The sequence below is a fragment of the Petromyzon marinus genome, assembly GCF_048934315.1.
Source record: "Petromyzon marinus isolate PM22_M1 ecotype Great Lakes invasive population chromosome 75 unlocalized genomic scaffold, UKy_Petmar_22M1.pri1.0 chr75_unloc.3, whole genome shotgun sequence".
In the NCBI taxonomy this organism is placed as follows: Eukaryota; Metazoa; Chordata; class Hyperoartia; order Petromyzontiformes; family Petromyzontidae; genus Petromyzon; species Petromyzon marinus.
The window spans coordinates 1-20,980 of NW_027422615.1; the positions used below are offsets into that span (position 1 = coordinate 1).

The 20,980-nt window shown below is 65.1% G+C and overlaps 1 protein-coding gene across 1 annotated transcript in view; it reads left to right on the forward strand.

The window, feature by feature from the left end:
- The first annotated feature begins 6,664 nt into the window (after nucleotides 1-6,664).
- LOC142908170 (transferrin receptor protein 2-like) overlaps nucleotides 6,665-20,980 on the forward strand; it is a 39,562-nt gene continuing 25,246 nt past the window's right edge. The window contains exons 1-2 of the mRNA XM_076058472.1: nucleotides 6,665-6,786; nucleotides 10,412-10,551. Coding sequence (XP_075914587.1) covers nucleotides 10,526-10,551 — 26 coding nt within the window. The 5' untranslated portion in view covers nucleotides 6,665-6,786; nucleotides 10,412-10,525. The remainder of the gene's footprint in view (nucleotides 6,787-10,411; nucleotides 10,552-20,980) is intronic.

Here is a 20,980-nt window from a genome sequence, read left to right on the forward strand (position 1 = left end):
GACACGGGGGAGACACGGGGTGGAGACACGGGGACACGGGGGACACGGGGGAGACACGGGGGGGAGACATGACGGGGAGACACGGGGAGACACGGGGAGACACGGGGGAGACACGGGGAGACATGGGAGACACGGGGGAGACACGGGGAGACACGGGGAGACACGGGGGAGACACGGGGGGGGAGACATGACGGGAGACACAGGGAGACACGGGGAGACACGGGGAGACACGAGGGAGACACGGGAGACACGGGGGAGACACGGGGGAGACACGGGGGAGACACGGGGGAGACACGGGGAGACACGGGGAGACACGGGGAGACACGGGGGAGACACGGGGGAGACACGGGGAGACACGGGGAGACACGGGGAGACACGGGGAGACACGGGGGGGAGACAAGGGGAGACACGGGGGAGACACGGGGAGACACGGGGGAGACACGGGGAGACACGGGGAGACACGGGGGAGACACGGGGGAGACACGGGGAGACATGGGGAGACACGGGGAGACACGGGGAGACACGGGGGGGGAGACATGACGGGGAGACACGGGGAGACACGGGGAGACACGGGGGGGGAGACATGACGGGGAGACACGGGGAGACACGGGGAGACACGGGGAGACACGGGGAGACACGGGGAGACACGGGGGAGACACGGGGAGACACGGGGGAGACACGGGGAGGAGACACGGGGAGACACGGGGAGACACGGGGAGACACAGGGAGACACGGGGAGACACAGGGAGACACGGGGGAGACATGGGGGAGACATGGGGGAGACACGGGGGAGACACGGGGAGACACGGGGGAGACATGGGGGAGACATGGGGGAGACACGGGGGAGACACGGGGGAGACACGGGGAGACACGGGGGGGAGACACGGGGGAGACACGGGGAGACATGGGGGAGACACGGGGAGACACGGGGAGACACGGGGGGAGACACGGGGAGACACGGGGAGACACGGGGAGACACGGGGGAGACACGGGGAGACACGGGGGAGACACGGGGAGACACGGGGGAGACATGGGGGAGACATGGGGGAGACACGGGGGGAGACACGGGGAGACACGGGGGGAGACATGGGGGAGACATGGGGAGACACGGGGGAGACACGGGGGAGACACGGGGAGACACGGGGGGGAGACACGGGGGAGACACGGGGAGACATGGGGGAGACACGGGGAGACACGGGGAGACACGGGGGGGAGACACGGGGAGACACGGGGAGACACGGGGAGACACGGGGGAGACACGGGGAGACACGGGGAGACACGGGGGAGACACGCGGAGACACGGGGGGGAGACATGACGGGGAGACACGGGGAGACACGGGGAGACACGGGGAGACACGGGGAGACACGGGGAGACACGGGGGAGACACGGGGGGGAGACACGGGGAGACACGGGGAGACACGGGGGAGACATGGGGAGACACGGGAGAGACACGGGGAGACACGGGGGAGACACGGGGGGAGACAAGGGGAGACACGGGGGAGACACGGGGAGACACGGGGGAGACACGGGGGAGACACGGGGGAGACACGGGGGAGACACGGGGAGACACGGGGGGGAGACACGGGGGGGAGACACGGGGGGGAGACACGGGGGAGACACGGGGAGACACGGGGAGACACGGGGGGGAGACACGGGGGGGAGACACGGGGAGACACGGGGAGACACGGGGGAGACATGGGGAGACACGGGGAGACACGGGGAGACACGGGGAGACATGGGGGAGACACGGGGGAGACACGGGGGAGACCCGGGGGGGGGAGACATGACGGGGAGACACGGGGAGACACGGGGAGACACAGGGAGACACGGGGGAGACACGGGGAGACACGGGGGAGACACGGGGAGACATGGGGGAGACACGGGGAGACACGGGGAGACATGGGGGAGACACGGGGAGACACGGGGGAGACACGGGGAGACACGGGGGGGAGACATGACGGGGAGACACGGGGGAGACACGGGGGGGAGACACGGGGGGGGAGACACGGGGGAGACACGGGGGGGGAGACACGGGGGGGGAGACACGGGGAGACACGGAGACACGGGGAGACACGGGGGGGAGACATGGGGGAGACACGGGGAGATACGGGGAGACACAGGGAGACACGGGGGAGACACGGGGAGGAGACACGGGGGGGAGACACGGGGAGACATGGGGAGACACGGGGAGACACGGGGAGACATGGGGAGACACGGGGGAGACACGGGGAGACACGGGGAGACACGGGGAGACATGGGGAGACACGGGGGAGACACAGGGGAGACACGGGAGAGACACGGGGAGACACGGGGGAGACACGGGAGACACGGGGAGACACGGGGAGACACGGGGGAGACACGGGGAGACACGGGGAGACACGGGAGACACGGGGGGGAGACACGGGGGAGACACGGGGAGACACGGGGAGACACGGGGAGACATGGGGAGACACGGGGGGGGAGACACGGGGGGAGACACGGGGAGACACGGGGGAGACACGGGAGACACGGGGGAGACACGGGGGAGACACGGGGAGACACGGGGAGACACGGGGAGACACGGGGAGACACGGGAGACACGGGGGGAGACACGGGAGACACGGAGAGACACGGGGGGAGACACGGGGGGTGAGACACGGGGGAGACGGGGGGAGACACGGGGGGAGACACGGGGAGACATGGGGGAGACAGGGGGAGACACGGGGGAGACACGGGGGAGACACGGGGAGACACGGGGAGACATGGGGAGACACGGGGGAGACACGGGGAGACACGGGGGAGACACGGGGGAGACACGGGGAGACACGGGGAGACACGGGGAGACACGGGGAGACATGGGGAGACACGGGGGAGACACAGGGAGACACGGGGAGACACGGGGAGACACGGGGAGACACGGGAGACACGGGGAGACACGGGGGAGACACGGGGAGACACGGGGGGAGACACGGGGGAGACACGGGGGAGACACGGAGAGACACGGGGGAGACACGGGGAGACACGGGGAGACACGGGGGAGACACGGGGGAGACACGGGGGGGGGGGACACGGGGAGACATGGGGGAGACACGGGGAGACACGGGGGGGGGAGACACGGGGAGACATGGGGGAGACACGGGGGAGACACGGGGAGACATGACGGGGAGACACGGGGAGACACGGGGAGACACGGGGGGGAGACACGGGGAGACACGGGGAGACACGGGGGAGACACGGGGAGACACGGGGGGGAGACACGGGGAGACACGGGGGAGACACGGGAGACACGGGGAGACACGGGGGGAGACACGGGGAGACACGGGGGGAGACACGGGGGGGAGACACGGGGGGGAGACACGGGGGGAGACACGGGGGAGACATGGGGGAGACACGGGGGAGACACGGGGAGACACGGGGAGACATGGGGAGAGAGACACGGGGAGACATGGGGAGACACAGGGAGACACGGGGGAGACACGGGGGAGACACGGGGGGGAGACACGGGGGAGACACGGGGGGGAGACACGGGGAGACACGGGGAGACACGGGGGAGACACAGGGAGACACGGGGGGGAGACACGGTGAGACACGGGGGGGGAGACACGGGGAGACACGGGGAGACACGGGGGAGACACGGGGGGGAGACACGGGGGGGAGACACGGCGGGGAGACACGGGCGGGAGACACGGGGGAGACACGGGGGGGAGACACGGGGGAGACACGGTGGGGAGACACGGGGGAGACACGGGGGAGACACGGCGGGGAGACACGGGGAGACACGGGGAGACACGGGGGGGAGACACGGGGGGGGAGACACGGGGGGGAGACACGGGGGGGGAGACACGGGGGGGAGACACGGGGGGGAGACACGGGGGGGAGACACGGGGAGACACGGGGGGGAGACACGGGGGGGGAGACACGGGGGAGACACGGGGAGACACGGGGAGACACGGGGGGGAGACACGGGGGGGGAGACACGGGGGGGGAGACACGGGGAGACACGGGGAGACACGGGGGAGACACGGGGGGGAGACACGGGGAGACACGGGGGAGACACGGGGGGGGAGACACGGGGGAGACACGGGGGCGAGACACGGAGAGACACGGGGAGACACGGGGGGGAGACACGGGGGGGGAGACACGGGGGAGACACGGGGGAGACACGGGGAGACATGGGGAGACACAGGGAGACACGGGGAGACACGGGGAGACACGGGGGAGACACGGGGGGGAGACACGGGGGAGACACGGGGGAGACACGGGGAGACACGGGGGGGGGGGACACGGGGGGGAGACAAGGGGGGGGAGACACGGGGGACACGGGGGAGACACAGGGAGACACGGGGGGGAGACACGGGGAGACACGGGGGGGGAGACACGGGCGGGAGACACGGGGGGGAGACACGGGGGAGACACGGGGGAGACACGGGGGGGAGACACGGGGAGACACGGGGACACGGGGAGACACGGGGGAGACACGGGGGGGAGACACGGGGGGGAGACACGGCGGGGAGACACGGGCGGGAGACACGGGGGAGACACGGGGGGGAGACACGGGGAGACACGGGGAGGAGACACGGGGAGACATGGGGAGACACGGGGGGGAGACACGGGGGGGGAGACACGGGGGGGAGACACGGGGGGGGAGACACGGGGGGGGAGACACGGGGGGGAGACACGGGGGGGAGACACGGGGAGACACGGGGGGGAGACACGGGGAGACACGGGGGAGACACGGGGGAGACACGGGGGGGAGACACGGGGAGACACGGGGAGACACGGGGGGGAGACACGGGGAGACATGGGGAGACACGGGGGGGAGACACGGGGAGACATGGGGAGACACGGGGAGACACGGGGGGGAGACACGGGGAGACATGGGGAGACACGGGGGGGAGACACGGGGAGACATGGGGAGACACAGGGAGACACGGGGAGACACGGGGGGGAAACACGGGGGAGACACAGGGAGACACGGGGGGGAGACACGGGGAGACACGGGGGGGAGACACGGGGGGGGAGACACGGGGGGGAGACACGGGGGGGAGACACGGGGAGACACGGGGGGGAGACACGGGGAGACACGGGGGAGACACGGGGAGACACGTGGGAGACACGGGGGAGACACGGGGGGGAGACACGGGGGAGACACGGGGGGGGAGACACGGGGGGGAGACACGGGGGAGACACGGGGGGGAGACACGGGGGAGACACGGGGGGGAGACACGGGGAGACACGGGGGGGGAGACACGGGCAGACACGGGGGAGAGACGAGGGAGACACAGGGAGACACGGGGGGGAGACACGGGGGGGGAGACACGGGGGAGACACGGGGGAGACACGGGGAGACATGGGGAGACACAGGGAGACACGGGGAGACACGGGGAGACACGGGGGAGACACGGGGGGGAGACACGGGGGAGACACGGGGGAGACACGGCGGGGAGACACGGGGAGACACGGGGAGACACGGGGGGGAGACACGGGGGGGGAGACACGGGGGGGAGACACGGGGGGGGAGACACGGGGGGGAGACACGGGGGGGAGACACGGGGGGGAGACACGGGGAGACACGGGGGGGAGACACGGGGGGGGAGACACGGGGGGGGAGACACGGGGGAGACACGGGGGCGAGACACGGAGAGACACGGGGAGACACGGGGAGACACGGGGGAGACACGGGGGGGGAGACACGGGGGAGACACGGGGGCGAGACACGGAGAGACACGGGGAGACACGGGGGGGAGACACGGGGGGGGAGACACGGGGGAGACACGGGGGAGACACGGGGAGACATGGGGAGACACAGGGAGACACGGGGAGACACGGGGAGACACGGGGGAGACACGGGGGGGAGACACGGGGGAGACACGGGGGAGACACGGGGAGACACGGGGGGGGGGAGACACGGGGGGGAGACAAGGGGGGGGAGACACGGCGGGGAGACACGGGGAGACACGGGGGAGACACGGGGAGACACGGGGAGACACGGGGGGGAGACACGGGGGAGACACGGGGGGGAGACACGGGGGAGACACGGGGGAGACACGGGGAGACACGGGGGGGGGGAGACACGGGGGGGAGACAAGGGGGGGAGACACGGGGGACACGGGGGAGACACGGGGGGGAGACACGGGGAGACACGGGGGGGGAGACACGGGCGGGAGACACGGGGGGGAGACACGGGGGGGAGACACGGGGAGACACAGGGAGACACGGGGAGACACGGGGAGACACGGGGGAGACACGGGGGGGAGACACGGGGGAGACACGGGGGAGACACGGGGAGACACGGGGGGGGGGAGACACGGGGGGGAGACAAGGGGGGGGAGACACGGGGGAGACACAGGGAGACACGGGGGGGAGACACGGGGAGACACGGGGGGGGAGACACGGGGGAGACACGGGGGGGAGACATGGGAGGGAGACACGGGGGGGAGACACGGGGGGGAGACACGGGGGGGAGACACGGGGGGGAGACACGGGGGGGAGACTCGGAGAGACACAGGGAGACACGGGGGGGAGACTCGGAGAGACACAGGCACCCACCGTCTGGATGAGTGAGTGAGTGGGTGAGTGTGTGTGAGAGTGAGTGAGTGAGTGTATGAGTAAGAGAGTGTGAGTGAGTAAGAGAGTGTGTATGAGTGTGTGTGAGTGAGTGTGAGTGAGAGTGAGTCAGAGTGTCACTCTCACCCCCTCACCCTCAGGTGCACAATGCGGAGAAGTTTGGCTGTGTGGGAGTCCTCATCTACCCGGACCCTGCAGATCGCCCAAATCTGGACGAGAAAACCGCCGTGCTCGCACACGTGAGCTCACCCACACGCTCACCCACACGCTCACCCACACGCTCACCCACACGCTCACCCACACGCTCACCCACACGCTCACCCACACGCTCACCCACACGCTCACCCACACGCTCACCCACACGCTCACCCACACGCTCACCCACACGCTCACCCACACGCTCACCCACACGCTCACCCACACACTCACACACACACTCACCCACACGCTCACCCACACACTCACACACACACTCACCCACCCACACACTCACTCACTCACCCACTCACCCACTCACTCACTCACCCACTCACTCACTCACTCACCCACACGCTCACCCACACGCTCACCCACACGCTCACCCACTCACCCACTCACCCACTCACTCACCCACACACTCACCCACACGCTCACCCACCCACTCACCCACACACTCACCCACACGCTCACACACCCACTCACTCACCCACACACTCACCCACACGCTCACCCACACGCTCACCCACACGCTCACCCACACGCTCACCCACACGCTCACCCACACGCTCACCCACACGCTCACCCACACACTCACACACACACTCACCCACACGCTCACCCACACACTCACACACACACTCACCCACCCACACACTCACTCACTCACCCACTCACCCACTCACTCACTCACCCACTCACTCACTCACTCACCCACACGCTCACCCACACGCTCACCCACACGCTCACCCACACGCTCACCCACACACTCACCCACACGCTCACCCACTCACCCACTCACCCACTCACTCACCCACACACTCATCCACACGCTCACCCACCCACTCACCCACACACTCACCCACACGCTCACACACCCACTCACTCACCCACACACTCACCCACACGCTCACCCACACGCTCACCCACTCACTCACTCACCCACACACTCACCCACTCACTCACCCACACGCTCACCCACACGCTCACCCACACGCTCACCCACTCACTCACTCACCCACACACTCACCCACACGCTCACCCACTCACTCACTCACCCACACACTCACCCACACACTCACCCACACGCTCACCCACTCACTCACTCACCCACACGCTCACCCACATGCTCACCCACACACTCACCCACCCACACACTCACTCACTCACCCACTCACCCACTCACTCATTCACCCACACACTCACTCATTCACCCACACACTCACCCACACACTCACCCACCCACACACTCACTCACTCACCCACTCACTCATTCACCCACACACTCACTCATTCACCCACACGCTCACCCACACGCTCACCCACACACTCACCCACACGCTCAGCCACACGCTCACCCACACGCTCACCCACACACTCACCCACACGCTCACTCACCCACACGCTCACTCACTCACCCACTCACTCACCCACTCACTCACTCACCCACACGCTCACGCACACGCTCACTCACCCACACACTCACTCACTCACCCACTCACTCACTCACCCACCCACACGCTCACCCACACGCTCACCCACACGCTCACCCGCACGCTCACCCGCACGCTCACCCACACGCTCACCCACACGCTCACCCACACGCTCACCCACACGCTCACCCGCACGCTCACCCACACGCTCACCCACACGCTCACCCGCACGCTCACCCACACGCTCACCCACACGCTCACCCACACACTCACACACACACTCACCCACACGCTCACCCACACACTCACACACACACTCACCCACCCACACACTCACTCACTCACCCACTCACCCACTCACTCACTCACCCACTCACTCACTCACTCACCCACACGCTCACCCACACGCTCACCCACACGCTCACCCACACGCTCACCCACACACTCACCCACACGCTCACCCACTCACCCACTCACCCACTCACTCACCCACACACTCACCCACACGCTTACCCACCCACTCACCCACACACTCACCCACACGCTCACACACCCACTCACTCACCCACACACTCACCCACACGCTCACCCACACGCTCACCCACTCACTCACTCACCCACACGCTCACCCACTCACTCACCCACACCCTCACCCACACGCTCACCCACACGCTCACCCACTCACTCACTCACCCACACACTCACCCACACGCTCACCCACTCACTCACTCACCCACACACTCACCCACACACTCACCCACACGCTCACCCACTCACTCACTCACCCACACGCTCACCCACACGCTCACCCACACACTCACCCACCCACACACTCACTCACTCACCCACTCACCCACTCACTCATTCACCCACACACTCACTCATTCACCCACACACTCACCCACACACTCACCCACCCACACACTCACTCACTCACCCACTCACTCATTCACCCACACACTCACTCATTCACCCACACGCTCACCCACACGCTCACCCACACACTCACCCACACGCTCAGCCACACGCTCACCCACACGCTCACCCACACACTCACCCACACGCTCACTCACCCACACGCTCACTCACTCACCCACTCACTCACCCACTCACTCACTCACCCACACGCTCACGCACACGCTCACTCACCCACACACTCACTCACTCACCCACTCACTCACTCACCCACCCACACGCTCACCCACACGCTCACCCACACGCTCACCCGCACGCTCACCCGCACGCTCACCCACACGCTCACCCACACGCTCACCCACACGCTCACCCACATGCTCACCCACACGCTCACCCGCACTCTCACCCGCACGCTCACCCACACGCTCACCCACACGCTCACCCACTCGCTCACCCACACGCTCACCCACACGCTCACCCACACGCTCACCCACACGCTCACCCACACGCTCACCCACACACTCACCCACACACTCACCCACACACTCACCCACACACCCACACGCTCACCCACACTCACTCATTCACCCACACACTCACTCACACACTCACTCACACACTCACCCACACGCTCACCCACACGCTCACCCGCACGCTTACCTGCACGCTCACCCGAACAGTCACCCATTCACCCACACGCCCACCCACTCACCCACCCATTCCCCCACACGCCAACCCACCCACACGCCCACCCACTCACTCTACCACCCACACACTCACCCACCTACCCACCCACCCACTCGCTCACCCACCCACTCACTCACCCACCCATTCACCCACACGCCCACCCACCCATTCACCCACACGCCCACCCACCCACCCACTCACTCAACCACCCACTCACTCAACCACCCATACACTCACCCACCTACCCACCCACTCGCTCACCCACCCACTCACTCACCCACTCACTCACCCACTCACTCACCCACTCACTCACCTACTCACTCACCCACCCACCCACACGCCCACCCACACACTCACCCACCCACTCACTCACCCACCCACCCACAACATACGCGCACCCACCCACTCGCCCACACACCCACACGCCCACCCACACACCCACTCACCCACACACACACCCACCCACCCACAACATACGCCCACCCACTCGCCCACCTACCCACACACCCACCCACCCACTCACCCACCTACCCACCCACCCACCCACTCGCCCACCTACCCACACGCGCACGCGCCCACACACCGCCCACCGACTCACGCTTGTGTCCTGTCATGGCCGCCGGCGTGCCCGCAGGTGCACAACGGCCTGGGGGACCCTTACTCCCCGGGGTTTCCGGCCTTCAACGAGTCGCGCCTGCCGGCCACTCGCTCCTCAGGGCTCCCCTCCATCCCCGCACAGCCAATCGGAATGGCCGCAGCTCAGCAGCTCATGAGGTGTGGGTGGGGGCGGGGGTGTGTGGGGCACGTGGGGTTGGGGGGGAGTGGGTGGGGCACGTGGGGTGGGTGGGGGTGGGGGTGGGGCACGTGGGGTCTCTCCCATGCTCCCCCCTCCGAGTTATCTCCCACTTGGTCTCTCCCATGCTCCCCCCCTCCTAGTTATCTCCCACTTGGTCTCTCCCATGCTCCCCCCCTCCTAGTTATCTCCCACTTGGTCTCTCCCATGCTCCCCCCCTCCTAGTTATCTCCCACTTGGTCTCTCCCATGCTCCCCCCCTCCTAGTTATCTCCCACTTGGTCTCTCCCATGCTCCCCCCTCCTAGTTATCTCCCACTCGGTCTCTCCCATACTCCCCCCTCCTAGTTATCTCCCACTTGGTCTCTCCCATGCTCCCCCCTCCTAGTTATCTCCCACTTGGTCTCTCCCATGCTCCCCCCCTCCTAGTTATCTCCCACTTGGTCTCTCCCATGCTCCCCCCTCCTAGTTATCTCCCACTTGGTCTCTCCCATGCTCCCCCCCTCCTAGTTATCTCCCACTTGGTCTCTCCCATGCTCCCCCCCTCCTAGTTATCTCCCACTTGGTCTCTCCCATGCTCCCCCCCTCCTAGTTATCTCCCACTTGGTCTCTCCCATGCTCCCCCCCTCCTAGTTATCTCCCACTTGGTCTCTCCCATGCTCCCCCCTCCTAGTTATCTCCCACTCGGTCTCTCCCATGCTCCCCCCCTCCTAGTTATCTCCCACTTGGTCTCTCCCATGCTCCCCCCTCCTAGTTATCTCCCACTTGGTCTCTCCCATGCTCCCCCCCTCCTAGTTATCTCCCACTTGGTCTCTCCCATGCTCCCCCCCTCCTAGTTATCTCCCACTTGGTCTCTCCCATGCTCCCCCCTCCTAGTTATCTCCCACTTGGTCTCTCCCATGCTCCCCCTTCCTAGTTATCTCCCACTTGGTCTCTCCCATGCTCCCCCCTCCTAGTTATCTCCCACTTGGTCTCTCCCATGCTCCCCCCTCCGAGTTATCTCCCACTTGGTCTCTCCCATGCTCCCCCCTCCGAGTTATCTCCCACTTGGTCTCTCCCATGCTCCCCCCTCCTAGTTATCTCCCACTTGGTCTCTCCCATGCTCCCCCCCTCCTAGTTATCTCCCACTTGGTCTCTCCCATACTCCACCTTCCTAGTTATCTCCCACTTGGTCTCTCCCATGCTCCCCCCTCCTAGTTATCTCCCACTTGGTCTCTCCCATGCTCCCCCCTCCTAGTTATCTCCCACTTGGTCTCTCCCATGCTCCCCCCTCCTAGTTATCTCCCACTTGGTCTCTCCCATGCTCCCCCCCTCCTAGTTATCTCCCACTTGGTCTCTCCCATGCTCCCCCTTCCTAGTTATCTCCCACTTGGTCTCTCCCATGCTCCCCCCTCCTAGTTATCTCCCACTTGGTCTCTCCCATGCTCCCCCCTCCTAGTTATCTCCCACTTGGTCTCTCCCATGCTCCCCCCTGCTAGTTATCTCCCACTTGGTCTCTCCCATGCTCCCCCCTCCTAGTTATCTCCCACTTGGTCTCTCCCATGCTCCCCCCTGCTAGTTATCTCCCACTTGGTCTCTCCCATGCTCCCCCCTCCGAGTTATCTCCCACTTGGTCTCTCCCATGCTCCCCCCTCCGAGTTATCTCCCACTTGGTCTCCCCCATGCTCCCCCCTCCTAGTTATCTCCCACTTGGTCTCTCCCATGCTCCCCCCTCCTAGTTATCTCCCACTTGGTCTCTCCCATGCTCCCCCCTCCTAGTTATCTCCCACTTGGTCTCTCCCATGCTCCCCCCTCCTAGTTATCTCCCACTTGGTCTCTCCTATGCTCCCCCCTCCTAGTTATCTCCCACTTGGTCTCTCCCATGCTCCCCCCTCCTAGTTATCTCCCACTTGGTCTCTGCCATGCCCCCCCCCCCTCCATGTCAGAATGGACTCTCCCTACCTCCACCACCACCATCATCATAACTCAACCCTTTCTCACCTCCCCCACCCCCCCTTGTTATCTCCCACTTGGTCTCTCCCACCCAGGTCCCTGTCTCCCAGTAGCGCCATGGCACCCCCCGCCTGGAGGGGCAGAATGGACTCTCCCTACCTCCACCACCACCATCATAACTCCCCCTCCACACCCCCCCTTGTTATCTCCCACTTGGTCTCTCCCACCCAGGTCCCTGTCTCCCAGTAGCGCCATGGCGCCCCCCGCCCGGAGGGGCAGAATGGACTCTCCCTACCTCTGCCACCACCATCATAACTCCCCCCCCTTGTCATCTCCCACTTGGTCTCTCCCACCCAGGTCCCTGTCTCCCAGTAGCGCCATGGCACCCCCTGCCTGGAGGGGCAGAATGGACTCTCCCTACCTCCACCACCACCATCATAACTCCCCCCCCCTTGTCATCTCCCACTTGGTCTCTCCCACCCAGGTCCCTGTCTCCCAGTAGCGCCATGGCACCCCCCGCCTGGAGGGGCAGAATGGACTCTCCCTACCTCCACCACCATCATCATAACTCCCCCTCCACCCACCCCCCCCTTGTTATCTCCCACTTGGTCTCTCCCACCCAGGTCCCTGTCTCCCAGTAGCGCCATGGCACCCCCCGCCTGGAGGGGCAGAATGGACTCTCCCTACCTCCACCACCACCATCATATCTCCACCCCCCTTGTCATCTCCCACTTGGTCTCTCCCACCCAGGTCCCTGTCTCCCAGTAGCGCCATGGCACCCCCCGCCTGGAGGGGCAGAATGGACTCTCCCTACCTCCACCACCACCATCATAACTCCCCCTCCACCCACCCCCCCCCTTGTTATCTCCCACTTGGTCTCTCCCACCCAGGTCCCTGTCTCCCAGTAGCGCCATGGCACCCCCCGCCTGGAGGGGCAGAATGGACTCTCCCTACCTCCACCACCACCACCATCATAACTCCCCTTCCACCCCCCTTGTTATCTCCCACTTGGTCTCTCCCACCCAGGTCCCTGTCTCCCAGTAGCGCCATGGCACCCCCTGCCTGGAGGGGCAGAATGGACTCTCCCTACCTCCACCACCACCATCATAACTCCACCCCCCTTGTTATCTCCCACTTGGTCTCTCCCACCCAGGTCCCTGTCTCCCAGTAGCGCCATGGCACCCCCCGCCTGGAGGGGCAGAATGGACTCTCCCTACCTCCACCACCACCATCATAACTCCACCCCCCTTGTCATCTCCCACTTGGTCTCTCCCACGCAGGTCCCTGTCTCCCAGTAGCGCCATGGCACCCCCCGACTGGAGGGGCAGAATGGACTCTCCCTACCTCCACCACCATCATCATAACTCCCCCTCCACCCACCCCCCCCTTGTTATCTCCCACTTGGTCTCTCCCACCCAGGTCCCTGTCTCCCAGTAGCGCCATGGCACCCCCCGCCTGGAGGGGCAGAATGGACTCTCCCTACCTCCACCACCACCATCATAACTCCCCCTCCACCCACCCCCCCCTTGTTATCTCCCACTTGGTCTCTCCCACCCAGGTCCCTGTCTCCCAGTAGCGCCATGGCACCCCCCGCCCGGAGGGGCAGAATGGACTCTCCCTACCTCCACCACCACCACCATCATAACTCCCCTTCCACCCCCCTTGTTATCTCCCACTTGGTCTCTCCCACGCAGGTCCCTGTCTCCCAGTAGCGCCATGGCACCCCCCGCCTGGAGGGGCAGGATGGACTCTCCCTACCTCCACCACCACCATCATAACTCCCCCTCCACCCACCCCCCCCCTTGTTATCTCCCACTTGGTCTCTCCCACCCAGGTCCCTGTCTCCCAGTAGCGCCATGGCACCCCCCGCCTGGAGGGGCAGAATGGACTCTCCCTACCTCCACCACCACCACCATCATAACTCCCCTTCCACCCCCCTTGTTATCTCCCACTTGGTCTCTCCCACCCAGGTCCCTGTCTCCCAGTAGCGCCATGGCACCCCCTGCCTGGAGGGGCAGAATGGACTCTCCCTACCTCCACCACCACCATCATAACTCCACCCCCCTTGTTATCTCCCACTTGGTCTCTCCCACCCAGGTCCCTGTCTCCCAGTAGCGCCATGGCACCCCCCGCCTGGAGGGGCAGAATGGACTCTCCCTACCTCCACCACCACCATCATAACTCCACCCCCCTTGTCATCTCCCACTTGGTCTCTCCCACGCAGGTCCCTGTCTCCCAGTAGCGCCATGGCACCCCCCGCCTGGAGGGGCAGAATGGACTCTCCCTACCTCCACCACCACCACCATCATAACTCCCCTTCCACCCCCCTTGTTATCTCCCACTTGGTCTCTCCCACCCAGGTCCCTGTCTCCCAGTAGCGCCATGGCACCCCCCGCCTGGAGGGGCAGAATGGACTCTCCCTACCTCCACCACCACCATCATAACTCCACCCCCCTTGTCATCTCCCACTTGGTCTCTCCCACGCAGGTCCCTGTCTCCCAGTAGCGCCATGGCACCCCCCGCCTGGAGGGGCAGAATGGACTCTCCCTACCTCCACCACCACCACCATCATAACTCCCCTTCCACCCCCCTTGTTATCTCCCACTTGGTCTCTCCCACCCAGGTCCCTGTCTCCCAGTAGCGCCATGGCACCCCCCGCCTGGAGGGGCAGGATGGACTCTCCCTACCTCCACCACCACCACCATCATAACTCCCCTTCCACCCCCCTTGTTATCTCCCACTTGGTCTCTCCCACCCAGGTCCCTGTCTCCCAGTAGCGCCATGGCACCCCCCGCCTGGAGGGGCAGGATGGACTCTCCCTACCTCCACCACCACCATCATAACTCCCCTTCCACCCCCCTTGTTATCTCCCACTTGGTCTCTCCCACCCAGGTCCCTGTCTCCCAGTAGCGCCATGGCACCCCCTGCCCGGAGGGGCAGGATGGACTCTCCCTACCTCCACCACCACCATCATAACTCCCCCTCCACACCCCCCTTGTCATCTCCCACTTGGTCTCTCCCACCCAGGTCCCTGTCTCCCAGTAGCGCCATGGCACCCCCTGCCTGGAGGGGCAGAATGGACTCTCCCTACCTCCACCACCACCATCATAACTCCACCCCCCTTGTCATCTCCCACTTGGTCTCTCCCACGCAGGTCCCTGTCTCCCAGTAGCGCCATGGCACCCCCCGCCTGGAGGGGCAGGATGGACTCTCCCTACCTCCACCACCACCATCATATCTCCACCCCCCTTGTTATCTCCCACTTGGTCTCTCCCACCCAGGTCCCTGTCTCCCAGTAGCGCCATGGCACCCCCCGCCTGGAGGGGCAGAATGGACTCTCCCTACCTCCACCACCACCATCATAACTCCACCCCCCTTGTCATCTCCCACTTGGTCTCTCCCACCCAGGTCCCTGTCTCCCAGTAGCGCCATGGCACCCCCCGCCTGGAGGGGCAGAATGGACTCTCCCTACCTCCACCACCACCATCATAACTCCACCCCCCCTTGTTATCTCCCACTTGGTCTCTCCCACCCAGGTCCCTGTCTCCCAGTAGCGCCATGGCACCCCCCGCCTGGAGGGGCAGAATGGACTCTCCCTACCTCCACCACCACCATCATAACTCCACCCCCCTTGTCATCTCCCACTTGGTCTCTCCCACCCAGGTCCCTGTCTCCCAGTAGCGCCATGGCACCCCCCGCCTGGAGGGGCAGAATGGACTCTCCCTACCTCCACCACCACCATCATAACTCCCCCTCCACCCCACCCCCCCCCTTGTTATCTCCCACTTGGTCTCTCCCACCCAGGTCCCTGTCTCCCAGTAGCGCCATGGCACCCCCTGCCTGGAGGGGCAGAATGGACTCTCCCTACCTCCACCACCACCACCATCATAACTCCCCCTCCACCCACCCCCCCTTGTTATCTCCCACTTGGTCTCTCCCACCCAGGTCCCTGTCTCCCAGTAGCGCCATGGCACCCCCCGCCTGGAGGGGCAGAATGGACTCTCCCTACCTCCACCACCACCATCATATCTCCACCCCCCTTGTTATCTCCCACTTGGTCTCTCCCACCCAGGTCCCTGTCTCCCAGTAGCGCCATGGCACCCCCTGCCCGGAGGGGCAGAATGGACTCTCCCTACCTCCACCACCACCATCATAACTCCACCCCCCTTGTTATCTCCCACTTGGTCTCTTCCACCCAGGTCCCTGTCTCCCAGTAGCGCCATGGCACCCCCCGCCTGGAGGGGCAGAATGGACTCTCCCTACCTCCACCACCACCATCATAACTCCACCCCCCTTGTTATCTCCCACTTGGTCTCTCCCACCCAGGTCCCTGTCTCCCAGTAGCGCCATGGCACCCCCCGCCTGGAGGGGCAGAATGGACTCTCCCTACCTCCACCACCACCATCATAACTCCCCTTCCACCCCCCTTGTTATCTCCCACTTGGTCTCTCCCACCCAGGTCCCTGTCTCCCAGTAGCGCCATGGCACCCCCCGCCTGGAGGGGCAGAATGGACTCTCCCTACCTCCACCATCATAACTCCCCCTCCACCCACCCCCCCCCCCTTGTTATCTCCCACTTGGTCTCTCCCACCCAGGTCCCTGTCTCCCAGTAGCGCCATGGCACCCCCCGCCTGGAGGGGCAGAATGGACTCTCCCTACCTCCACCACCACCATCATAACTCCACCCCCCTTGTCATCTCCCACTTGGTCTCTCCCACCCAGGTCCCTGTCTACCAGTAGCCCCATGGCACCCCCCGACTGGAGGGGCAGAATGGACTCTCCCTACCTCCACCACCACCATCATAACTCCCCTTCCACCCCCCTTGTTATCTCCCACTTGGTCTCTCCCACCCAGGTCCCTGTCTCCCAGTAGCGCCATGGCACCCCCTGCCTGGAGGGGCAGAATGGACTCTCCCTACCTCCACCACCACCACCATCATAACTCCCCTTCCACCCCCCTTGTTATCTCCCACTTGGTCTCTCCCACCCAGGTCCCTGTCTCCCAGTAGCGCCATGGCACCCCCCGCCTGGAGGGGCAGAATGGACTCTCCCTACCTCCACCACCACCACCATCATAACTCCCCTTCCACCCCCCTTGTTATCTCCCACTTGGTCTCTCCCACCCAGGTCCCTGTCTCCCAGTAGCGCCATGGCACCCCCCGCCTGGAGGGGCAGAATGGACTCTCCCTACCTCCACCACCACCATCATAACTCCCCTTCCACCCCCCCTTGTTATCTCCCACTTGGTCTCTCCCACGCAGGTCCCTGTCTCCCAGTAGCGCCATGGCACCCCCCGCCTGGAGGGGCAGAATGGACTCTCCCTACGTCCACCACCATCATATCTCCACCCCCCTTGTTATCTCCCACTTGGTCTCTCCCACCCAGGTCCCTGTCTCCCAGTAGCGCCATGGCACCCCCCGCCTGGAGGGGCAGAATGGACTCTCCCTACCTCCACCACCACCATCATAACTCCACCCCCCTTGTTATCTCCCACTTGGTCTCTCCCACCCAGGTCCCTGTCTCCCAGTAGCGCCATGGCACCCCCTGCCTGGAGGGGCAGAATGGACTCTCCCTACCTCCACCACCACCATCATAACTCCACCCCCCTTGTTATCTCCCACTTGGTCTCTCCCACCCAGGTCCCTGTCTCCCAGTAGCGCCATGGCACCCCCTGCCTGGAGGGGCAGAATGGACTCTCCCTACCTCCACCACCACCACCATCATATCTCCACCCCCCTTGTCATCTCCCACTTGGTCTCTCCCACCCAGGTCCCTGTCTCCCAGTAGCGCCATGGCACCCCCCGCCTGGAGGGGCAGAATGGACTCTCCCTACCTCCACCACCACCATCATAACTCCCCCTCCACCCACCCCCCCCCTTGTTATCTCCCACTTGGTCTCTCCCACCCAGGTCCCTGTCTCCCAGTAGCGCCATGGCACCCCCCGCCCGGAGGGGCAGAATGGACTCTCCCTACCTCCACCACCACCATCATATCTCCACCCCCCTTGTTATCTCCCACTTGGTCTCTCCCACCCAGGTCCCTGTCTCCCAGTAGCGCCATGGCACCCCCCGCCTGGAGGGGCAGAATGGACTCTCCCTACCTCCACCACCACCATCATAACTCCCCCCCCCTTGTCATCTCCCACTTGGTCTCTCCCACCCAGGTCCCTGTCTCCCAGTAGCGCCATGGCACCCCCCGCCTGGAGGGGCAGAATGGACTCTCCCTACCTCCACCACCACCATCATAACTCCACCCCCCCTTGTTATCTCCCACTTGGTCTCTCCCACCCAGGTCCCTGTCTCCCAGTAGCGCCATGGCACCCCCTGCCCGGAGGGGCAGAATGGACTCTCCCTACCTCCACCACCACCATCATAACTCCCCCTCCACCCACCCCCCCCTTGTTATCTCCCACTTGGTCTCTCCCACCCAGGTCCCTGTCTCTCAGTAGCGCCATGGCACCCCCCGCCTGGAGGGGCAGAATGGACTCTCCCTACCTCCACCACCACCATCATAACTCCCCTTCCACCCCCCTTGTTATCTCCCACTTGGTCTCTCCCACCCAGGTCCCTGTCTCCCAGTAGCGCCATGGCACCCCCCGCCTGGAGGGGCAGAATGGACTCTCCCTACCTCCACCACCACCATCATAACTCCACCCCCCTTGTCATCTCCCACTTGGTCTCTCCCACCCAGGTCCCTGTCTCCCAGTAGCGCCATGGCACCCCCCGCCTGGAGGGGCAGGATGGACTCTCCCTACCTCCACCACCACCATCATAACTCCCCCTCCACCCACCCCCCCCCTTGTTATCTCCCACTTGGTCTCTCCCACCCAGGTCCCTGTCTCCCAGTAGCGCCATGGCACCCCCTGCCTGGAGGGGCAGGATGGACTCTCCCTACCTCCACCACCACCATCATAACTCCACCCCCCCTTGTTATCTCCCACTTGGTCTCTCCCACCCAGGTCCCTGTCTCCCAGTAGCCCCATGGCGCCCCCCGACTGGAGGGGCAGAATGGACTCTCCCTACCTCCACCACCACCATCATATCTCCACCCCCCTTGTTATCTCCCACTTGGTCTCTCCCACCCAGGTCCCTGTCTCCCAGTAGCCCCATGGCACCCCCGCCTGGAGGGGCAGAATGGACTCTCCCTACCTCCACCACCATCATCATAACTCCCCTTCCACCCCCCTTGTTATCTCCCACTTGGTCTCTCCCACCCAGGTCCCTGTCTCCCAGTAGCGCCATGGCACCCCCCGACTGGAGGGGCAGAATGGACTCTCCCTACCTCCACCACCATCATCATAACTCCCCCTCCACCCACCCCCCCTTGTTATCTCCCACTTGGTCTCTCCCACCCAGGTCCCTGTCTCCCAGTAGCGCCATGGCACCCCCCGCCTGGAGGGGCAGGATGGACTCTCCCTACCTCCACCACCACCATCATAACTCCCCTTCCACCCACCCCCCCCCTTGTTATCTCCCACTTGGTCTCTCCCACCCAGGTCCCTGTCTCCCAGTAGCGCCATGGCACCCCCCGCCTGGAGGGGCAGGATGGACTCTCCCTACCTCCACCACCACCACCATCATAACTCCCCCTTCCACCCCCCTTGTTATCTCCCACTTGGTCTCTCCCACCCAGGTCCCTGTCTCCCAGTAGCGCCATGGCACCCCCCGCCTGGAGGGGCAGAATGGACTCTCCCTACCTCCACCACCATCATCATAACTCCCCCTCCACCCACCCCCCCCCTTGTTATCTCCCACTTGGTCTCTCCCACCCAGGTCCCTGTCTCCCAGTAGCGCCATGGCACCCCCCGCCTGGAGGGGCAGAATGGACTCTCCCTACCTCCACCACCACCATCATATCTCCACCCCCCTTGTTATCTCCCACTTGGTCTCTCCCACCCAGGTCCCTGTCTCCCAGTAGCGCCATGGCACCCCCTGCCTGGAGGGGCAGAATGGACTCTCCCTACCTCCACCACCACCATCATAACTCCCCCTCCACCCACCCCCCCCTTGTTATCTCCCACTTGGTCTCTCCCACCCAGGTCCCTGTCTCCCAGTAGCGCCATGGCACCCCCCGCCCGGAGGGGCAGGATGGACTCTCCCTACCTCCACCACCACCATCATAACTCCACCCCCTTGTTATCTCCCACTTGGTCTCTCCACCCAGGTCCCTGTCTCCCAGTAGCGCCATGGCACCCCCCGCCTGGAGGGGCAGAATGGACTCTCCCTACCTCCACCACCACCATCATAACTCCCCCCCCCCTTGTCATCTCCCACTTGGTCTCTCCCATCCAGGTCCCTGTCTTCCAGTAGCGCCATGGCACCCCCCGCCTGGAGGGGCAGAATGGACTCTCCCTACCTCCACCACCACCATCATATCTCCACCCCCCTTGTTATCTCCCACTTGGTCTCTCCCACCCAGGTCCCTGTCTACCAGTAGCCCCATGGCGCCCCCCGACTGGAGGGGCAGAATGGACTCTCCCT